Source organism: Oculina patagonica, chromosome 13 (genome assembly GCF_052425735.1).
Source record: "Oculina patagonica isolate OP01 chromosome 13, crgOcupat, whole genome shotgun sequence".
NCBI lineage: Eukaryota > Metazoa > Cnidaria > Anthozoa > Scleractinia > Oculinidae > Oculina > Oculina patagonica.
In genome coordinates, this window is record NC_135770.1 from 1,754,432 (window position 1) to 1,773,102 (window position 18,671).

Here is an 18,671-nt window from a genome sequence, read left to right on the forward strand (position 1 = left end):
CGTGTCCCCAGAGCCACTTATTTCTCGTGGGCGCACAAGCTCAGCTGGTTAAGAGGAACAAGCGGCTCAGAGGAACCACGAACCAAATGGTTGATTCACTCAAGTATTTTAAGGTAGAAACGAGGTTGGTTTTCAAGAGAAAAGTTTAGAAAGGAGATAAGGGGTACCATTTTCAATTCTCCCCCACCCCCCAGCCTCTTCTCCACCCGCAGACTACCTGCCCCGAAACATACAATATTGCAGCAAACAAAACAAGTAAGACCAGTTGAACTGTATAAGTTTACTTGTACATAAATATGAGATTGACTCCTTGGAATTTTCGTGACAGACGTGTCTTGCACGCGTTGAAGGCTATCGAATTTTTCCCGCACGTTTGATAATTTAATTTTAATTGTTTTTTTTTTCTACCCCCACCCCCGCACGCTTCTACCCATGCTATGACCAATTTTATTCCCAGTGGTTTCCTCGCTAACGTTGGTGCGTCTTAAAAGTTTTTCTGTATTTACAGAGTGCAGTTGAAGAATATTATTTCCATCAACATTCAACTGTCTTCAGTTCTGCTGCTGTGTACAAGTCCATAAAAGAACGAACGTTTGTTCCCCAGCAACGTCTGCGGGGTGTCACATTCTAGCACAGTCCCCCGATCCATCACCAGAACACGGTCACTGTCCATAATGGTGTCAAGCCTGCGAGAAATTAAACAAGTTTGCGATGTAAACGAAGAGATCTGTTTTCAGGCCTCGGTGGCTCATCAGGCTGGCGTTTAACTTATATCTATAGCAGCAAACCATAAGGAGTATTTGTACTCCCTTGGATAGGATGCTAGTCCATTGCAGCTTTTAAAAAAGCATTAAAGTTACCTCAGTAACAGTTTATCGTTATACATTTATAATCCTAGGTGATGAAAAGCCATGCCAGGATTAAGTGTCTTGTCCAGGAACACAAAAGAAAGACGTGCTAACGTTCGAACACGGACACAAACAGATGCTTACGCGTTAACAAACATCTTTATGCAAGCTCTAGTTAAACTTGAGCTTGCCTTTACGGTTAACGTAGGGGAAAGGCTTCAACTATAATCAAAATAGTTGGGGACTGTTTCAATCATTCACAATATGACTCCAAATCAAATGAGGCTGTCTTACAAGATGATTTTTGTACGTTAGCCTCTTCTTTGGGCTTCAAGAAAACAATGACAAATTGAGACGTTTTAGTTAACTTCAAAAATACCGGAAGGGCATGTGCTATTTTCGGGTGTGGCTGCGGTCTGCCGGTCAAAAATGATTGGCTCTCACTGGTTCACAAGGCAAAAGCCAAAAGACAACAAGTAAAATGAACTGAAACCTAATTCCAAAATCACGTTCATGACAATTCTTACCTGTGAGCGATGGTCAGAACAGTGCTGTCTCTAAATTCACTTCTTATCGTCTTCTGGATCAGCTGGTCTGTTTCAAGGTCAACACTCGCTGTCGCTTCATCGATGCACAGCACCTGAAACATACGAAGTACATTAATACACTGCATAATAACAGCACTCAGTACAATCAACGATATTTAGCAGGTAAGGGAAGTGGACCAAGTCAAGAGAAGATAACGGAAGATATTCAGGAGCATTTCTTTCTTAAAAGAAACATGTAGTTTCTACTGTAAAACAGCAGCAGAAATGTTTCTGGTCCGTTATTCTCTTTCAGATCCCCATCGCATTTAACCGCTTTCCTCTCGGCCGTCCGTCCAGTTCTATTTGCTTTATATTGCGCCTTTCACCTCCCCCTCCCCTCTCCCCAAATATTTTCAAAAGTGTTCGCACGGACGCTCTCGGCCCAGGCCGTAGTGGTATTCATACTCTGCGCTATACTACTTTCATTTCGAAACACGTATCTACCTGTGTATTAACTGAAATGAAGAGCAATTTTCTTTATTGATTGTATACATTTCTTTTAATGTTTGTTCTGAGAATTTATTGTTAATCACATTATCCCCATGTTGATAACTACCTTGGCTCGCGTTAGGAGCGCTCTTGCCAAGCACACAAGCTGCCGCTGACCAACCGAAAAATGGCGCCCACGTTCACCTACGTCAGCGTCCAGGCCGCCTGCGGAGAAGAAAATAAGAGAAGTCACGTGAAACTACTGGAGTTAAGAAGATTGGAAGAGAAAATGAAGACTTGTTAAAACATACCGAGTTCTCTAACAGCTTGGAGGAGATAACAACGCTCTAAAACCGTCCACAGCTCAGCGTCGGTACACTGCATTAAAAGAAAAAAACCCAGAAGATTGCTCAAATCTGATTGGACAAGAGGGTGTGAAATTATTCATTAGCGCATTATCGCTATAACAACGGACAACCCATAGTTTTTCAAAATTTCCGAACACTTCCGAACACTTTCTCGAAGGACGGCTTAGCATTCCTGAGTATATTTCAAACACTCCGAAATTTTTCGAAGATGCCGCGAACAAGATTGAAAACATTCCGAAGACTTCCGACTGCCTCCCTTAGTCCCTTTGCTTCAGACATAATGTTAAATATAAAACTTTACTTGCACTCGGATTCACTTTTCATAAATTTTCATAAAACAATTTCCATCTACATGTATAACGCTATCATCTATACTTAAGCTCACTCTTTTGCACCACGATACTTGATTCACAGGCATTGTCTTTTCAAGTGAATTCTATCTGGCCAAAAAAGGAGAAATCGCCTTCTTAGCCGTTAAAACATTGTCCGTTACCTTTCTCCATGGGTCAAGATTAACCCGCACTGCACCACTAAACAGAAACGCATCCTGAGGAATGATGGCCAGTCGAGATCTACAACAAATGCCATAACAAGCGTATATCATTAAACGATTTTGAGCATGTAAAAGAAAAAAAATATCTACGACAATAATGGTTTAATTCTCTACTTGATGGCAGGGTAATATTAGGAAATGAAGATCACTAACGATACGATAGTGCAGTGGTAGCACAGGCACACCAACCTAAGAATGTCCAGCGGTACAGAAGCTAAATTGACGCCATCTAGTAGAACAGCTCCTCGGTAACTTTGAACCATTCGAAACAATACTTGAAAGAGGCTGGACTTGCCAGACCCAGTTCGGCCAACAATGCCAAGCTGCAAAAACAAACTTCGTGTAAATAAAAATTCTTCTATAACAAAATGGCATCGCATCGCTATAATGGCACGCTTCAGTGAAATCTACAAGTGGCCTTCTCGGTAAGCCTTCGTAAAAGTAACCAAAAAGTCCCGAGTCTTAATATAATAACAAGCACGAGCATTCAGGCGCAGTCCGGCTAATCGTGTCAATCAGGGGAACCCACTGCGGCCATTTGAGGGGGCCGGGGGGGGCGGGGGAGCGCGCCGGCGCCGCGACGCCGAGCCAGAGCCCCAGCCGCGCCCGCGCCCCACGCGCCCACGGGGGGGATGGCCCGCGCCCGCCAACCGGTACGCAGTGTCCCGGGGGGCCGTCAGCGTCCCACACGAAACCCCCCAAGACAAGCAAGCAGAGACTCACCGGATGGGATGAGCGACAGGGGAAGAAGAGGCGAGAGAAGAAGATGACGACAGTCACGGCGTAGTGTACAGTCAGCCCACAGGGACAGGGAGCGAGGAAAGAGGGGAGCGGAAGGCGGCAAGACTCATGTGACCTGCGGAGAGAGGAGAGAGAAGGGAGCACAGCGACGGAGAGGATGGAAAACGCAGACGAGCTGGGTGAGCCCGCACAAGTCAGAATTGGAGAGACGTCACACGCGAGAGGAAGAGGATTGGGAGTAGGGAGAGAGTAGCACAGGAAGCGAACGACTAGCAGCGGAGTGGAAGAGACAAGCAAGCTAGCCCGTCAGGCAGAAGGGAGACGAGAGGAGTGCCACGTCCTCCAGTGTAACATGATAGTGAATAGAAGATCAGACAGAAGACAAAAGAAAAAAAAAAAAAAAAGAGAAAAGAAAAGGCAGGAACGATCGATAAGGAAGTGGAAGAAGATGGAAGGGAGAGATCGAAAGGAATAGTCCGAAGAAAAAGTAAGTTGTGAAAGACTGAAGGGAGCGAGAGAAGGCTGCCGCGTCGCAGTGCACCCCAGAGGACGACGAAGCGAACGAAAACGGACAAGATGTCTGGCGTACTGATGTACTGGAGTTGGGCGTGAAACAACGACAACCAGAGACACTGCACGGACAAGTAATACCTCGGAGTGGATGCCGAATCGGACAGAGCAAGGACTCATGTAGATACGTGACAGTACCCATACTCCTCTCGCTTCTCAGTAGAGTCACCCGAGACGGACACCTCCGTAAGTGAACTGTAGACATGGTCCCAGCCACAACAAAAACAACATCCCCATGCGAAGACCCAAAGCAGTCACTTTCTGTCCCAAGGTGTCCTCTACGAGCGTTTCTCACCCTCCATAGTAGAGCCGTACATGTGTAGACAGTCGACCGGCAGAGCGACAACACCGTCGAGAGGTGGGCCGCGAGCGCTGAGGAAGCGAGTCCAGTGGATGAGCGTGATGGAGATGAGAGGGAGGAAACCGTGTCATCATCACTAGAGTGGCATCCGCACATCAGGTCCACTCAGGAAAACATTGGGGGAGGAGCGAGAGAAGGCGTGAGGGGAGGAAAGGGGGGGGAGTGCATGCCCAACAGGAAACGAGGACAGAGTTCCCTCGTGAAAAAAGGAGAGAAGAAAAAGAAGCTAGGATATGTGGAGCGCGAGACGAAACAAAAAAGAATGTCAAGAAAACATACCTGCACCAAATTTAGGGACCCCCTCGGGATCGGGTCGCAATCGTAGTTCAGGTCTCTATTGGCGGGCCACGAGAGATGTAGAGTCGAGGGTCGTACAGTGCGACAAACCGCTCATGCCGAAGGCGAGACTGGAGAGATCGGAGACGAGAAAACAATCAAGATCTATGCCTAAAACACGCCTTAGTATCTCGCCCCAGGTGCCCAACCGATAAGACGCAAGAAACGCCATACAGTGCCTGACTACGTGTCCCTGTCCGCAACGGGGGAAACGGAAATGTAAGCGTTGTCACGAAGGAAAAGTGTCCAGCCAAGAGTAATTCCCTGTAAGAGACAGGTAAACAAAAAAAGGAAATTGGTGAAAAAGAGAGAGCTGCAGAACCAGCCACTCCTAGGCCCAAGTACTGTCCACAACGGTTGCGTATACCATAAAATACATGAGAAGGTGGCGGACTACTTCGTCTTCAGGATAGCCTCGATATGTGCCACGACATGCAGTACGAGGCGGATCCCAGCGAAAACTAACGTCTCAGCCAGGGAACTAGTTTTCGCGCAGAGCCGTCCGAAAGGCGGAACCCAAAAGTACAACAACCTACAAAAAGTCAAAAAAAAGAAAAAAAAAAAGTAATGCCAATATTTTCCCAAACGTACTCAAATAAGTAATTCTACTCAATGATTAGCGACACAAAAACACTGAAAAAAATAGTGGTACCGTATAAGTCAGAAGCACGACAGATGTCATGACTTCAAAAAAAGCTACAAATGGAGTATCAAATAAATTTAACAAACTCCAGCAGTTGTATTGCTAAGAAATTGTGTGCGTGACGTGTAGCACAACTGTCATAGTGCCAGCCGAGCCCTCCGGCGCACGAAGACCCGTAAGCGTTACCTACAAGAGGCGCGAAGGAGACACCGAAGACATCCTCACGTACAGGCAAAATAATTTGATAGCCTACAAGCCCCATCCCCCGGAAAAGCCTATGTCTCACGAGCACATAGCATGGTCAGAGGAGTGGGAAAAGGGAAAGCAGAGTGGAAAACAACAAACAGTATTGATGCCGATAAGCTCCCCGCCCCCTCCCAAATTATAAGCCAAAGTAGGGGACACCACAGTGGTCCAAGAGACAGAGCTACCGGCATCCCTAATGCAGAAGGAAATGGCGGCGAGAAGAGAATCTGAGATGTCCGGACAAAGCGAACAAAAGCTCAGGGAGAAGGTGCTATCCCGTCAGTCACTCGCTGGAGGGTTCGTCGTCGAAGAAAAAAAGTGATCACCCACTCGTGGACCGCGCGAGAGGGATCACATCCGAATGACAGACGTGCAGAAAGTGAAACATGCAGAGGAAGGAAGAGAAAGGCCAAGAAAGAACAACTGTCAGGAGCAGGAAAGAACAAGAAGCCGACGTGGAGAGTTGCTGGAATGTATGAGTCGGAAGAAGAAGAAAACGTTGAACCGGATACGTAGCGGCCATTTCTGCTCAGGTAGCTCTGTTTCCCGCTTTCAGCGTTAGAGAAAAGGAGGAGGTAGACAAGATCACTGAATTCCACAGTAAATACAGCAGCAGAGAGCCCCAAAAATAGGGGAGCGGATTGAGATGCGCAACTGGAAGTGGGATGACGAGCAGGAGACAAGCAACATCCATTGAAAGAGAAATTAGGAGCGTGATCCCAGCTACAATAAAGATCTCGCAATCAGTGGGGATGGAAAGAAGTTCCGTGCTCATTGTACAAGCAGTAAGAGAGAAACCTGGACAGAGATCTGGAAGTTAAAGTCGAAGAGATAATTGTGTGGGCAATGCACGGACAGGGAGAAAAGTGCCAAGCTGCTGATAAAGATGGAAAATGAGACGATAAAAGAATGACGAGAGCCCCAATCATTATACTCTGTCTTATCTGTGATTGGCGTAAATACAAACCCGTCAGGAAAATAAGTAAATTTGCGTGGGCCCCTGTCACCTACAGGCAGCTGGCAGATGGGGCGCTACGCTCAGCAAAACATGAGTGCTCCAGACTTTTAAAGAAGTTTTATGAGCTCATCCAGCGTGGTGAACTTAATAATTGAAAGTGGGGAGTCACGGGCAGAAGTTGCAAAAACCGAGAATTACATACGAGATGTTTTAAAGCCCTGGGAGACCACGTATAAACGATGATCTTCAGCATATGAACCTCTCAAGTTGTTAGATTCTGGGCTTCTGATGTGGCCTCCTACAAAATCACTCCACGACAAGCACAAACAAATTCCCTCGACTCAACAGAAGGATGTAAGCCTTGAAGAGTAGTAAAGGCTTTAGAGAACACCATCAAGGCCCCTAACTTGTGGGACAGAGGCTGAGGTGAGGAGATCAGAGGCAAAATTTAACAATGGGAAACCTGTGCATCAGATGAGTTGTAAAGCTGGGTAACCTGTGACTACTTGCACAGTCAGTGCAACCGAACAAGAGTTTTCCATGGTTTTTGTATGTGTTCAATGATTATGTAATAATGTGACTGATGGGCCCTGCTAGAAAGGAATGGCAGAAGTAAGAAAGTGGACACACCTCCCTCCCTATGTGAAAGCATGTCAGGCCCAAATGATGAAAGATTGCCCCCCCCCCCCCTTGCTGGAAACAATGCTTCAGTAGCACTTGTGATACCATGAAATAAAGTTGATGTATGGGTAAACAGAAGTGTGAGTGAGTGAGTGCTAGATCCCAGTAGGGATTAAGATAAAGGTCTCTGCACACATGGGGTCAAGACGCAGGGACATGCGAGGAAGAAGAGTGATAAATCAGTGCTGTTCACACTAAGGCGACATGTAGGGGAGGAGGGGGCCAAGAATGACAAAATCACAATGATGTGTACACACACAAGAAAATGTAGCGGGGACGTGTCCCCTCGTGTGTGTGATAACTTTTGGCGCATGCAACAGAATTCCTGCAACATTTGTCCCTGCTATATGTTGCACGAAACAACGAGTTGAACTCCGTGCAACATGCCACAGGACAAAACTGCCGCAAAATTGTCTCTGCTACATGTCCCCTCAGTGTGAACAACACATGATCGCTGCTACATGTTGCTGCAACATCCGCGACAGTCCCCACGTGTGCGGAGACCTTAAAGGTTACAAAATCCAAAATCGTGAAAGTGAGTGACTATGAAAGACAGTGAAGCAAAAGATTTGGCTGCCCGTCCCCAGGTGTCCTCCTCCTTGGTTCTGCACGATTTGCTTGGCATTATGGGACTGACCAACCCCTGCGTTTCCAGTTTTCCCACCTTTGCACCCTAACTGACGGCCGATTGGCACCTGGGAGTGAGGCCAAGTTTGGTATTCTGGTAGATACTGTAACATATCAACAGGCTGGAAAAACTAGTTACACAGGTCCTCTGATTCACCTTCCTTAGACATAATGGTCTAAATGATATTCCCTCAGTACAGATACCGTTGTCCCACAATTGTATGCCGTTAAAATAATACACATCATGTTGGAAATAATTTGAGGCACCAGATGGAATATGCTACAACTGTCAAAACTTTGGCAGTGTGTAAACAGAGTCAAAACTTCTTCCAAGGTTGCAGGGTACCTGACGGTAACCAGAATTTAAGCCACCTTCCAATGTCGTCCCCAGAGCCACTTGTCCCTATTAGCCCACTAAACCTGTGTAAGAAATAAGTGGCTCTGGCAACAATGATATGGTACATACAAAGGGAGAATCGAGCCACACAACCGCCATAAACAAAGGGACAGAAAAAAGCCATATTCTTTCCTTCGTAAATCCAGCCCACGGTCCCCAGAGCCACTTATTTCTCGTGGGCGCACAAGCTCAGTGGTTAAGAGGAACAAGCGGCTCAGAGGAAGGACACCAAGTATTAAGGTAGAAACGAGGTGGTTTCAAGAGAAAAGTTAGAAAGGAGATAAGGTACCACATCCCCCCACCCCCCAGCCCTCCCACCCGCAGACTACCTGCCCCGAAAAAAAGCAGAAAAAAAAAAATAGAATTAAAGACTGTAAAAAAGAATGACCGAAGTGACAGACGTGCTGCAGCGTTGAAGGATCCCGACGATACCCCCCCCCCGCCGCACCAGGCCAGTGCGTGGGTGCGAAAAGCAAGAACACAACATCAGTTGCTCTGTCGTATAAAGAAGAACGTGTTCCCCAGCACGGAAGGTCCCCGAACAAGAAAGCCTATGGTGTCAAGCCGCGAAAAAAAGTTTGCGAGAAGAGATCAGGCCGGTGCAGGTGGAAAGAGAAGAGGGACGAGGAAAAAAAGAAAGCCCAGAGCGAAGGAAAAGAGAGGAAGTGTTAGGAAAAAGAAAGACGTGCGTTCGAACACGGACACAAAAGATGCGCGACAAGAATGAGTGCCCGAGGGGAAAGGAATAAATCAAAATAGTGGGGACACAAATAGACCAAATCAAATGAGGCCAGATATTGTACGAGCCCGGAAGAAAAAAAAGAGACGTCACAAACGACTCAAAAATACCGGAAGGGAGTAGGGGGAAAAATGATTGGCCTCACTGGTTCAAATGGAAAAGCCAAAAGAAAAAGTGAAACATACGTTATGTGAGCGAGTAGAACAGTGCGCTTCACTTTTATCGTCTCTGATCAGCTGTCTGTTTAGGTCACACGTCGCCACGAAGCACAAAAGTACAAACACTACAGCACAGTCAACAACGAATTAGTAGGTAAGGGAAGTGAACCAAGTGAGAGAAGATAAGGAAAAATAAGGAGCATTCAGTTCTAAAAGAAACCTACTGTAAAACAGAGAGAAATGTTTCTGGTCCGTTATTCTCTTTCAGATCCCCATCGCATTTAACCTTTTTTCTCTCGGCGGTCCGTCCAGTTCTATTTGCTTTATATTGCGCCTTTTACCTCCCTCTCCCCTCTCCCCAAATATTTCTAAAAGTGTTCGCACGGATGCTCTCGGCCCAGGCCGTAGTTCATACTCGCGTAGCCTGTTCCAGGCGTTCGGTTAGTTGCTCTGCGCTACTACTTTCATCGAAACACGACTACTATATAAAGAAGAGATCCTCTGTCATTTAATTTTTTCTAGAATTATTTATCCTCCCCAGTAACTACCTTGGCCCGTCAGGAGTGCTCTGCCAGCCGCGCCGCGCAGAAAAGGCGCCCACGTCACCTACGTCAGCGTCCAGGCCGCGCGGAGAAGAAAGAGAAGTCACGGAAACTACTGGAGAAGAAGAGGAAGAGAAAATGAAGACTTGTAAAACATACCGAGTTCTCTACAGCGGAGGAGATCACGCTCTAAAACCGTCCACAGCTCAGCGTCGGTACACTGCATTAAAAGAAAAAACCCAGAAAGAAATCAGACAAGAGGGTGGAAATCCATAGCGACGCTATAACAAGGACACCCCATAGTTTTTCAAAATTCCGAACACCTCGAAGGACGAGCACCGAGTATCAAACACTCCGAAAATTCAAGATGCCGCGAACAAGATACTCCGAGACTCCGACTGCCTCCCTTGCTTCAAGCATAATGTTAAATATAAAACTTTACTTGCACTCGGATTCACTTTCATAAATCATAAAACTCCACTACATATAACGCTATCACTAATAACTCACTCTTCGCACCACGATACTTGATTCACAGGCATCTCAAGTGAATTACTGCCAAAAAAGGAGAAATCGCCTCTAGCCGTAAAACTATCCGTACCTTTCTCCATGGGTCAAGATTAACCCGCACTGCACCTAAAAGAGAGAGGAAGCAGTCGAGACTACAAAAATGCAAGCGATACGAGAATAAAAGAAAAAAAATACACGAAAAAGTATCTCTACTTAGAGGAAATAGGGAAGAGGATCACTACGATAGATAGTGCAGTGTAGCACAGGCACACCAATAGAATGTCCAGCGGTACAGAAGCAAATTGACGCCACTAGTAGAACAGCTCCTCGTTGAACCATCGAAAAAGAAAGAGGGAGACACGGCCACAATCCCAAGCTGCAAAAAACTAAAAAAAGCGCGATATGGCACGCAAACTACAAGTGGCCCTCGGTAAGCTCGTAAAGTACCAAAAAGTCCCGAGTTAATAATAACAAGCAGAGACAGGTGAGTCGCCAAAAGAAAAAAAGAAAAACAAGTCAAAAAAGAGATATCAAGAGAAGGAACCAAAGAAAAGTTCAGGAAAAAAAAATAAGAATATAGAAAAAAAAAAAAACAGAAAATAAAAAGAACAAAGAAAAAAACATCCACCAAGGATAATAGCCAAATAAGAGGTATAAAATACTGAAACTTCAAGCAATTAATTTATAACAAACAGATGAATTAATAAAGAGAAAAAAATTTTATGCACAGCAGCAGTAAAAAAAAGAAACAAAGAAAAGAAAAAAAAAAAAAAAGCTCAAAAAAAAGAAAAAAAAATATACAAATATTAGTACAGCTGACCAGGGCCAGAAGAAAGAAAAGGTAAATGGTACTAGAAGAAAAGGTGATTGTCAGGTAAGAAAGAAATATAAATAAATAGTGAGAAAAGAAAAAAAAACAAACCTAGAGGGAAGGGAAATACACCCGAGAAAAAAACGCGAGGAAAAGAAGGACGGAAAAAACGGAGAGGAAAAAAAAGCAAGAAAAAAAGAAAGGTCGAAAGACCGAATTAAAACAATAATGGCAAATGAGCAAATGTCACGAACGCAGGACCGTCGTGTAGGCCGTGCGTAACCTTTATTTTTACTATCTAAAGTGGAAAACAACACAGTGAGAATAAAAGTTGTAGAAAAGATGTAGAAGAATAAAGAAAGGGAAGAATAAGTGTTTCTCGAGTAATATTTGGTATAAAAATGGTAATAATTCAAAACAATAGAAAAACGATACCAAAAAAACAACCAAAGAAAACGACGAAAAAAAAGCAGAACCCCGAGAGTGGCCCGCAGAGAAAAATAGATTAAACAAAAAAAACAACAAAAAAAAAGGAAAAAAGTACTCCAACACAATCCGTAGAGATACTGCCTGAAAAATCCCCTCCTCGGGGAGCCCCCCAGATACATACCAAAAGGAGAAAAGTAAATTACGTAGGAACCGCCAGAAAGAAAAACAACGAAAGAAAACAACACCAAAGAAAAGAAGTTCGGGATGAAAAGAGGCATAGGATAAATCAGATAAAAACAAATTTGTTCGAAAACAAAAGAAACTACAACACCACACGACATGAAGTTCCGCCGAACCACTGAACCAAGAAAAAAAGGCCACGATCAAAAAAAAAAAAATCAGAAAAGTAGAAAAAGAAAAAAAAAATGACTATGGAGAGGGGCCAAAGAAGAAAAAAACAGAAAAATAGTGCACAAGCAAAAAAGAAGAAGGTGAAGCTGCGACAAATAAAGTATGGTCAGCACGAAAGAAAGAACAAAGAAAAGGAAAAAAAAAGAAGGAAAAAAAGAAGAGGGGAAGCCCCAAAAAAAAAAGAAAATAAAAAGCAGTAGAGGAAGAGAGTAAAATTACACCCACCGAAAGGGGAAAAGAAGCCGATGACCCGGAAAAAAAAAAAAAAGAGGACCGAAGACCAGTCCCTACAAGCAAGAGAGACGCACTGATAGGAGATAGGAAAAAAAAGAAATAGAAAAAAAGTAAAAAAAAATTGCCGGATAAAGCAAAAAAATAATGTAAAAAAGTATTCCAGACGTTTGGGCTTAGCCCTCACAGGGAAAGCAGATCAGTTAAAAACGCTCGCTTGTGCCAGAAAACAAATGAGTTCAAAGGCGCGCGCGCGATAGAGCGCGCGACACCCTAAAGATAGCGAAAATCTACACGGCGAGACACTACACAGCGAGACAGCTACATCTACACGGCGAGACAGGCCGGACATAAGATCTGGTGAGCACCCGCAGATGAGAAGAACCTGCCGGGATTTCCTGTCGCAGAGCATTTTAATGCAAACGGACACGCCCTGCAAGACGCACAAGTCCGAGGCGTCATGCCCTGCGGCGAAAATAAACTCCGCAAACGCCAGGAAATGCGCCTTATTTTCCAGCTGGGCACCAGTCAGCCACATGGTCTGAATTCAATTTTCGCTATCTTTAGGGTGTCGCGCGTCTTACCGCGCGCGCGCCTTGAACTAAATTTTTTCATGGCACAAGCGAGCGTTTTAACTGAAATCCTGACTTTCCACTGATGAAGGGCTAAGCCCGAAACGTCTGGAACTTTTAACTATTTTAAGGCACTTTAAACTATTTATGAGAATTTATTATATATTTTTGTACTGTAATGTATGAAGGCAAGTTCATCAGTTTTTAAAATATTTTACAGTACATTATCATCCTTGAATAGTAATATTATCGCTAAGGGGGGGGGGTAGAATATAAACAGAATATAAATTTTTTAATATAAATAGTGATAATTTTAGTAAACAGAATAACATCAGATTTTAGCTATTAAGAAGAAGGGTAAGCAAGTGCTTTATGCAAATTTTCTTGGAGGCATTCTTGATGTCTCTGACTTTTATTACCCAAGCTTGCACATAAATCATCTTCCCATGGTAAGCTATTTGAAAGATGAACTGCTATTACCTCACAGGTACAGTGCATCAAATGCTCCTCTCTCAGTGTCTCTGGATGGATCCATACTACACAGGACTAAGATGCCTACCCAAAAAGTAAAAAAAAACCTGACAAATCAGCTGTACATAAAATTATTATCCAGTTAACCTCCCTGAACAAAAAGCCTCACTCCAAATTCTACAAATAAAATTAGCCAACCCCTTTCCCCTCAAAACCTCATTAACACAAGGGCAGCTAAACTCTGAGCCTCTTTATAAACATACAACAAACCCTTACATTTGCAGTAATCCAAAGGATAACTCTTAAACAAGATCATACTAAGTAAGCCTTATTTTTAAGCTAAGTTCAATTAAAAAATAATTTAATTACTCCATTTTTGCTCCTTTTCCCGTTGTATTTTTTACTGACACCATACAGGCAGCGGGGACCGCAACACTACACAAAGTAAATATCAAATGGTGGATTTTTAAGGTTTTTTTACACATGTAATATGTAAATAAATGTTCATGAGCTTTACAGTTACATACAAAATACTACCATAAATTCAAATATCCTGATCAACAAATGGAGCCAAAGGGTACTAAAGTAGAGCTTACTCCCAACATAATAAATTATATAAAGACCTCATCAGAAAAGTATAAATTAACTAAATAAATACTACAACTTTACCCACTATAAATGGGCCCAAGTTTTATTGCTCCCCAACTTTTTTCATGAATTCCAAATTAATAATTAATGTTTTCTTGATCAGTCCCAAACCACTCTACCTTTCTTCAAATCAAAACTTAGCTTTCTTAACACTGGAATGCAAATTAAATCTTTCTTTTACAAAGGGCTGTTGGGGAACTCAACAAAATCTCTCATTTTAAATAAAATTTTTAATTTACTGTCAAAAAATGCCATTAAGATGTGTTTTAACAGAAAATTTCAAAATATTACATGTAAACAGTATTCTCAAGTTTGGAGACAGCTGAGAACTCATTTGTAAGTACTTCATATTTCCATTTAACAAGAGTAATTTGTTCATACATTACAGTGTTTTTTTTAATCACTTCCAAGTGTTAAAATATAAGCATTACACATCAAATTGGTGGTATAATTATTATTTTTTGACGCTTCAGGAACACTCAAAAATGGTGCTGGTAAAAGGCAGTGTGTACACCACCCAACACAACAACAGAAATGCATCAAATATTTTACATGCCTTGTTCCTGCCTTAAAGTCCTCACTAACAAGCGGAGTTCCACTTAGTAGTTATGTTAAGGTGGCTGATGCCACCCTACACAACACGTAGGCGAAAGCAAAAAGATATATTTATTGTTTTTTTTTAAATAATACATAGAGATAAAGGTCTGCTATAAAATAAATAATAATTATTGCCAAAAAATTAAAATCGTTTTTAAATTTGAAGAAAAGATTACAGAAGCTCTAAGATTGTGCACAAAAGAAATGAAATATTTACTTCAAATCTTAGTGCAGGTTTTTTAGGACTTTAAATGTATTTATAACTTTCATTTTAAAGAAATTCAGCTTTACTTAAGAAACTATTGTTTTTTTCTCAACTGATACCCAGGATTTGAACACGTTTAATGTGGACAGTTTATTTCCAAAGATATAATTATGTAACAGAGAAGAATCAAGCCCAACAAATACCATGAAAGCTAAAAACGACTCAAATTATATCATTAGAAACCCATAAAATACACCAAGAACAATTGCATTCTAAACGTACCTCTTGAAGGTCTACGTGTATACCTGTACGGGTCCTGTACAGCGATCGTTTGGAAATGAAAAATGGCGCGCAGACAGCCTTCACTCCATGAGATTGACCAGCTGAAGAAGCCGTACCGATCTATCCAGGCGACTGAGATCCGTTGAAAAAAGTTCCATAAACTATTAAGTGGCGTTATAAGTTTTATAAATGCAGGATTACGCTATGAACTTCAACAGAAGCAAGAAAGAGCAGCATCTACTTCCAAGGTTCATACAACCGCCACACAACCGAAGTATTCGTTGAAATGACCGCCAAAAGTGCGCACGTCCGAAAGGGACTGTGGGAGAACTGAACTGCGCATGAAATTCAATCGTACCCAGTACCCCTCGTGCCATCTCGGCGGTACGTAAAACAAAATCGCGTTTCACTTGAATATACCGGCCAATTAGTACTACACATATAAAAAAAGCTTACGCTTAAAAATTTAATTTTATTCATTCTGTGGTCAGGAGAGCACAGCAGAAATTGGAAAGGCTCTGTGGCAGATGGGAGATAAAAGTAGCTGTTGCGTGATCGGACAACCCAAATGACCTTGGCTTGCGATATTGCTACAAAGCGCACATACCAGCGAGAGGAGAGAGGCGGCAGTATCGCAGGGCCTAGAATAACGTTTACTCAAATGTACTCCGGCTGGTAGCTATACACACATGATTGAAACATTTTAGTCCGCTTTTATCAGTTAAATATTTACTATATTTTGAGTAAAATAACTTAAAAAGTGAGTAAAATACATTAAGAGTGCACTCTTGAGTAAATATATTATTAATTACTCAAAAATAAAAGTTTTCACTCATTTACCGAGTAGAAAAATTAACTCCTGTTTTAGTAGAGCCAGAAAATTACTCATTCGCTAATAGTTTTACTCGATGTTTGATAAATATACTCACAATCGATTTACTCAAAATAAAGAGTTGTTTCAACTATTATGTGGGTTAAAAGTCTTACTTTTTAGTTTGACTCAACATATTAAGTAAAATACCCACTGTACTCAGAAAAAAGATAGTTTTACTCATGCTTTTTTTGCTGTGAATAGTTTGAGCGTAAGACATTTTAAGAAAACCTATCCTTCAAAAAGATTACGAAACATCGTCAATCATTTCGTAAATTCCCACGTATACTGACTTAACGTAAGAGGTCAGCTTACACTTGTCCGCCGCATAGTCTGTTAAGAAAGAGCAAACAATTAAGCGCTCTGTAAGGGCGGGGAGACGGGCTGGGGGGACCGAGCTTTGCAGAATAACGAAGCAGTCTTCAATTGAATGTTGAAAGTAATTCTGTTTGCTTTAGTTTGCGCTTGCTAAACTCTATATAACCAAATTCCTGAAACGTGCTCTAACCAACCAGAGAAATCTTCCTTTTTCTCAACAATTTAAAAGTAAAACCAACACCAATCTCAAGTTGGCTTACGCCCGTCTATTACACATTCATTTGCTTTGCTTTGTCAAATGCCCTTCTTACCTTTTCTCCAGCAGATGTTGAAAACGAAACTCCGCGAAGAGCTTGAGGCAAGCCAGCTCTGTCGTAAAAAAGAAGGACCAAACAGATTATTTTACCGTGAAGGAAGTCGTAACAAAAATGACAGACGGATTTAGACAATTACGAGATCTGTTTTCCCACGACTCGTGTTGAAAGGTGGCTTACTACAGTTTTGAGGGGGTAAATGAGCCCAACTTTTAACCATTTTGTAAAATGTCCAGAAATGTTTTATCTCTCTCTTATTACTGTTTTTTACAGCGTTCAACCATCATAATTTTATGCGACATTGAACAATAACAATGCTAATAAACAGCCAAAATGAACGACCGAGTGCTTAAGAGAGGACTGGGTTCTTAGAAGTTTCAATGGCGTTTTTCTCAAAATCTAAACGTATGACCCCAAACGTATGACCTCAAACCTTGAGAAATTAAAAACTAGCTCTGAAATAAAAATCTGTAAAACAGATTTTGAGCTACTATTTTCCTTTTTATTGCGAAAATCTGTGACAGTGTCGAAAACGTTAGCTTCTGGATGGCTAAGTGGATCTAATTGTGTCCAATTTATTGGCTCTGTAGGCATTTTCAGTCAGTAAGAATCTGATTCTGTCCTATATGGCTACATGTAAAACAGTGTTATAGCTGAGCTTACCGATAAACAAGGCTGACATTTCTAAATGTAAGTTGACCACGAGGAGGCCACGAGGAGGGGACCTGTGGGGGGACAGTGGTACATATGTTTTACTGTTGAATGGATACAACAGGCCATTTCCGAGTTATCATTTGCCTCTGTTTCAAAACGAGTCTACGTACGAAACCATTCATATGATGTTTCACCTACAGACCCATTTTCATGCAAACCAAACTCATTTTCATTTGAATGGTTTCGCACGTAGACTAGTTTTGAAACAGAGGCAAAGGGTAACTCGGAAATGGCCTACTGAAGCTGAGGGTTCTACTTAGTTTAACAGAGGAATAAAGTGTTTGTGATGAAGTAGTTTTGCTTGCTTTAAAAACAATTAGTAGGAATTGTAGGATTGATAAAAATGGAACTTTAGAAATTGTATTTAGCAGGGCCCCTCTGGAGACCAGCCACTGTGCTGAATGGGCCACCCTGCATAAATAAAGTTTTACCTTACCTTACCTACCTAACTAAACAAAATTTTCACGCCCAGACAAACTTTTCGTGACATAAAAATTGGCGAATATTTGGCAATAAAAGGAACATTGTATGCGTCCGCCATGTTGAAGCTGTAGATCACATCGAGGCAGAAATAAACACTTTGCAGAAAATTCTAAATTTAAAGCTAACTGTCCAATAGTATTGTTCTTAGCTTGCTGGCCAATTTCTGTAGTTGAGGTTAAAAGCCACCTTATGGCAAATGAGGTGGCTCTTACACCGGCAGACTTCACACCATTAACCAACAAAAATACAGTAGAACCCCGGTAACTCGAACTCTGAAGGGAAATGAAAAAAAGTTCGAGGGGTTTCGAGTTATCGAGGTCGATTGAATATATAATTTACGTTAATAATTGCTAGTTTGCTGATTTTTCAGCTCTTCAGTACGGTGCAAATGTAACTTGTCTCGTCAGAAACTCTAACAAAATCATACATTCTTATGATAAGAGTGGGAAATGGCTGTCAAATACGTGATCTGTTCGTTGTTCTAATCAATGGGAATCCATGGCGAGTTGCAAAAACCGGAATTCTAGTTATCGGGGTAAAATTTGACTCAAGTTTTGATCAAGGGAAATGGACTTTAGTTCGAGTTCGAGTTAACCGAGTAAAAATGACTGAAAAGTGGGGTCAAATCTAAGGGAAATGGAAGTTAGTTCGAGTTAGCGGAGTGTTCGAGTTACCGGGGTTCTACTGTATATCTAAAAAAATTCACCCTGTTGAAACGTAAATAATAGGATATGTTTGACCTCGCTTTGAAGTTGCAATGGCAAATTAGCATTCTTTGCATGTACTCTACACGTTCCTCATCCACATCATTGGGTTAGCTGTAATAGAAATTCAAAGCCTAGAAATGTTAAGTGTGAAAGGAGAAGTAATTCGCTAGATCGAGGGTTCCTGGTTCGAGGCCTGGCCCAGCGGTCAATGTTTTGAGAATTTAACCAAGTCAAAAACGTCTTGCGCAGAAATACTCAACAACAAATGGCAATTTGATTTAGCCTAAAAAATTGCTTGGGGTTAGGAGCAGTT

The 18,671-nt window shown here is 42.2% G+C and overlaps 1 protein-coding gene across 2 annotated transcripts in view; it reads right to left on the reverse strand.

The window, feature by feature from the left end:
- Positions 1–228: 228 nt before the first annotated feature.
- The window catches only part of LOC144636745 (ATP-binding cassette sub-family C member 10-like), a 44,431-nt gene continuing 25,988 nt past the window's right edge, over positions 229–18,671 (reverse strand). Inside the window, exons 22-29 of one of the 2 annotated variants that reach the window (XM_078495935.1) lie at positions 17,118–17,179; positions 16,452–16,509; positions 2,975–3,108; positions 2,726–2,804; positions 2,176–2,242; positions 1,992–2,089; positions 1,376–1,488; positions 229–686 (exon numbers count right to left, since the gene is read on the reverse strand). In XM_078495935.1, coding sequence (XP_078352061.1) covers positions 542–686; positions 1,376–1,488; positions 1,992–2,089; positions 2,176–2,242; positions 2,726–2,804; positions 2,975–3,108; positions 16,452–16,509; positions 17,118–17,179 — 756 coding nt within the window. In that variant the 3' untranslated portion in view covers positions 229–541. The remainder of the gene's footprint in view (positions 687–1,375; positions 1,489–1,991; positions 2,090–2,175; positions 2,243–2,725; positions 2,805–2,974; positions 3,109–16,451; positions 16,510–17,117; positions 17,180–18,671) is intronic. The other variant, XM_078495936.1, reaches the window with a different exon arrangement.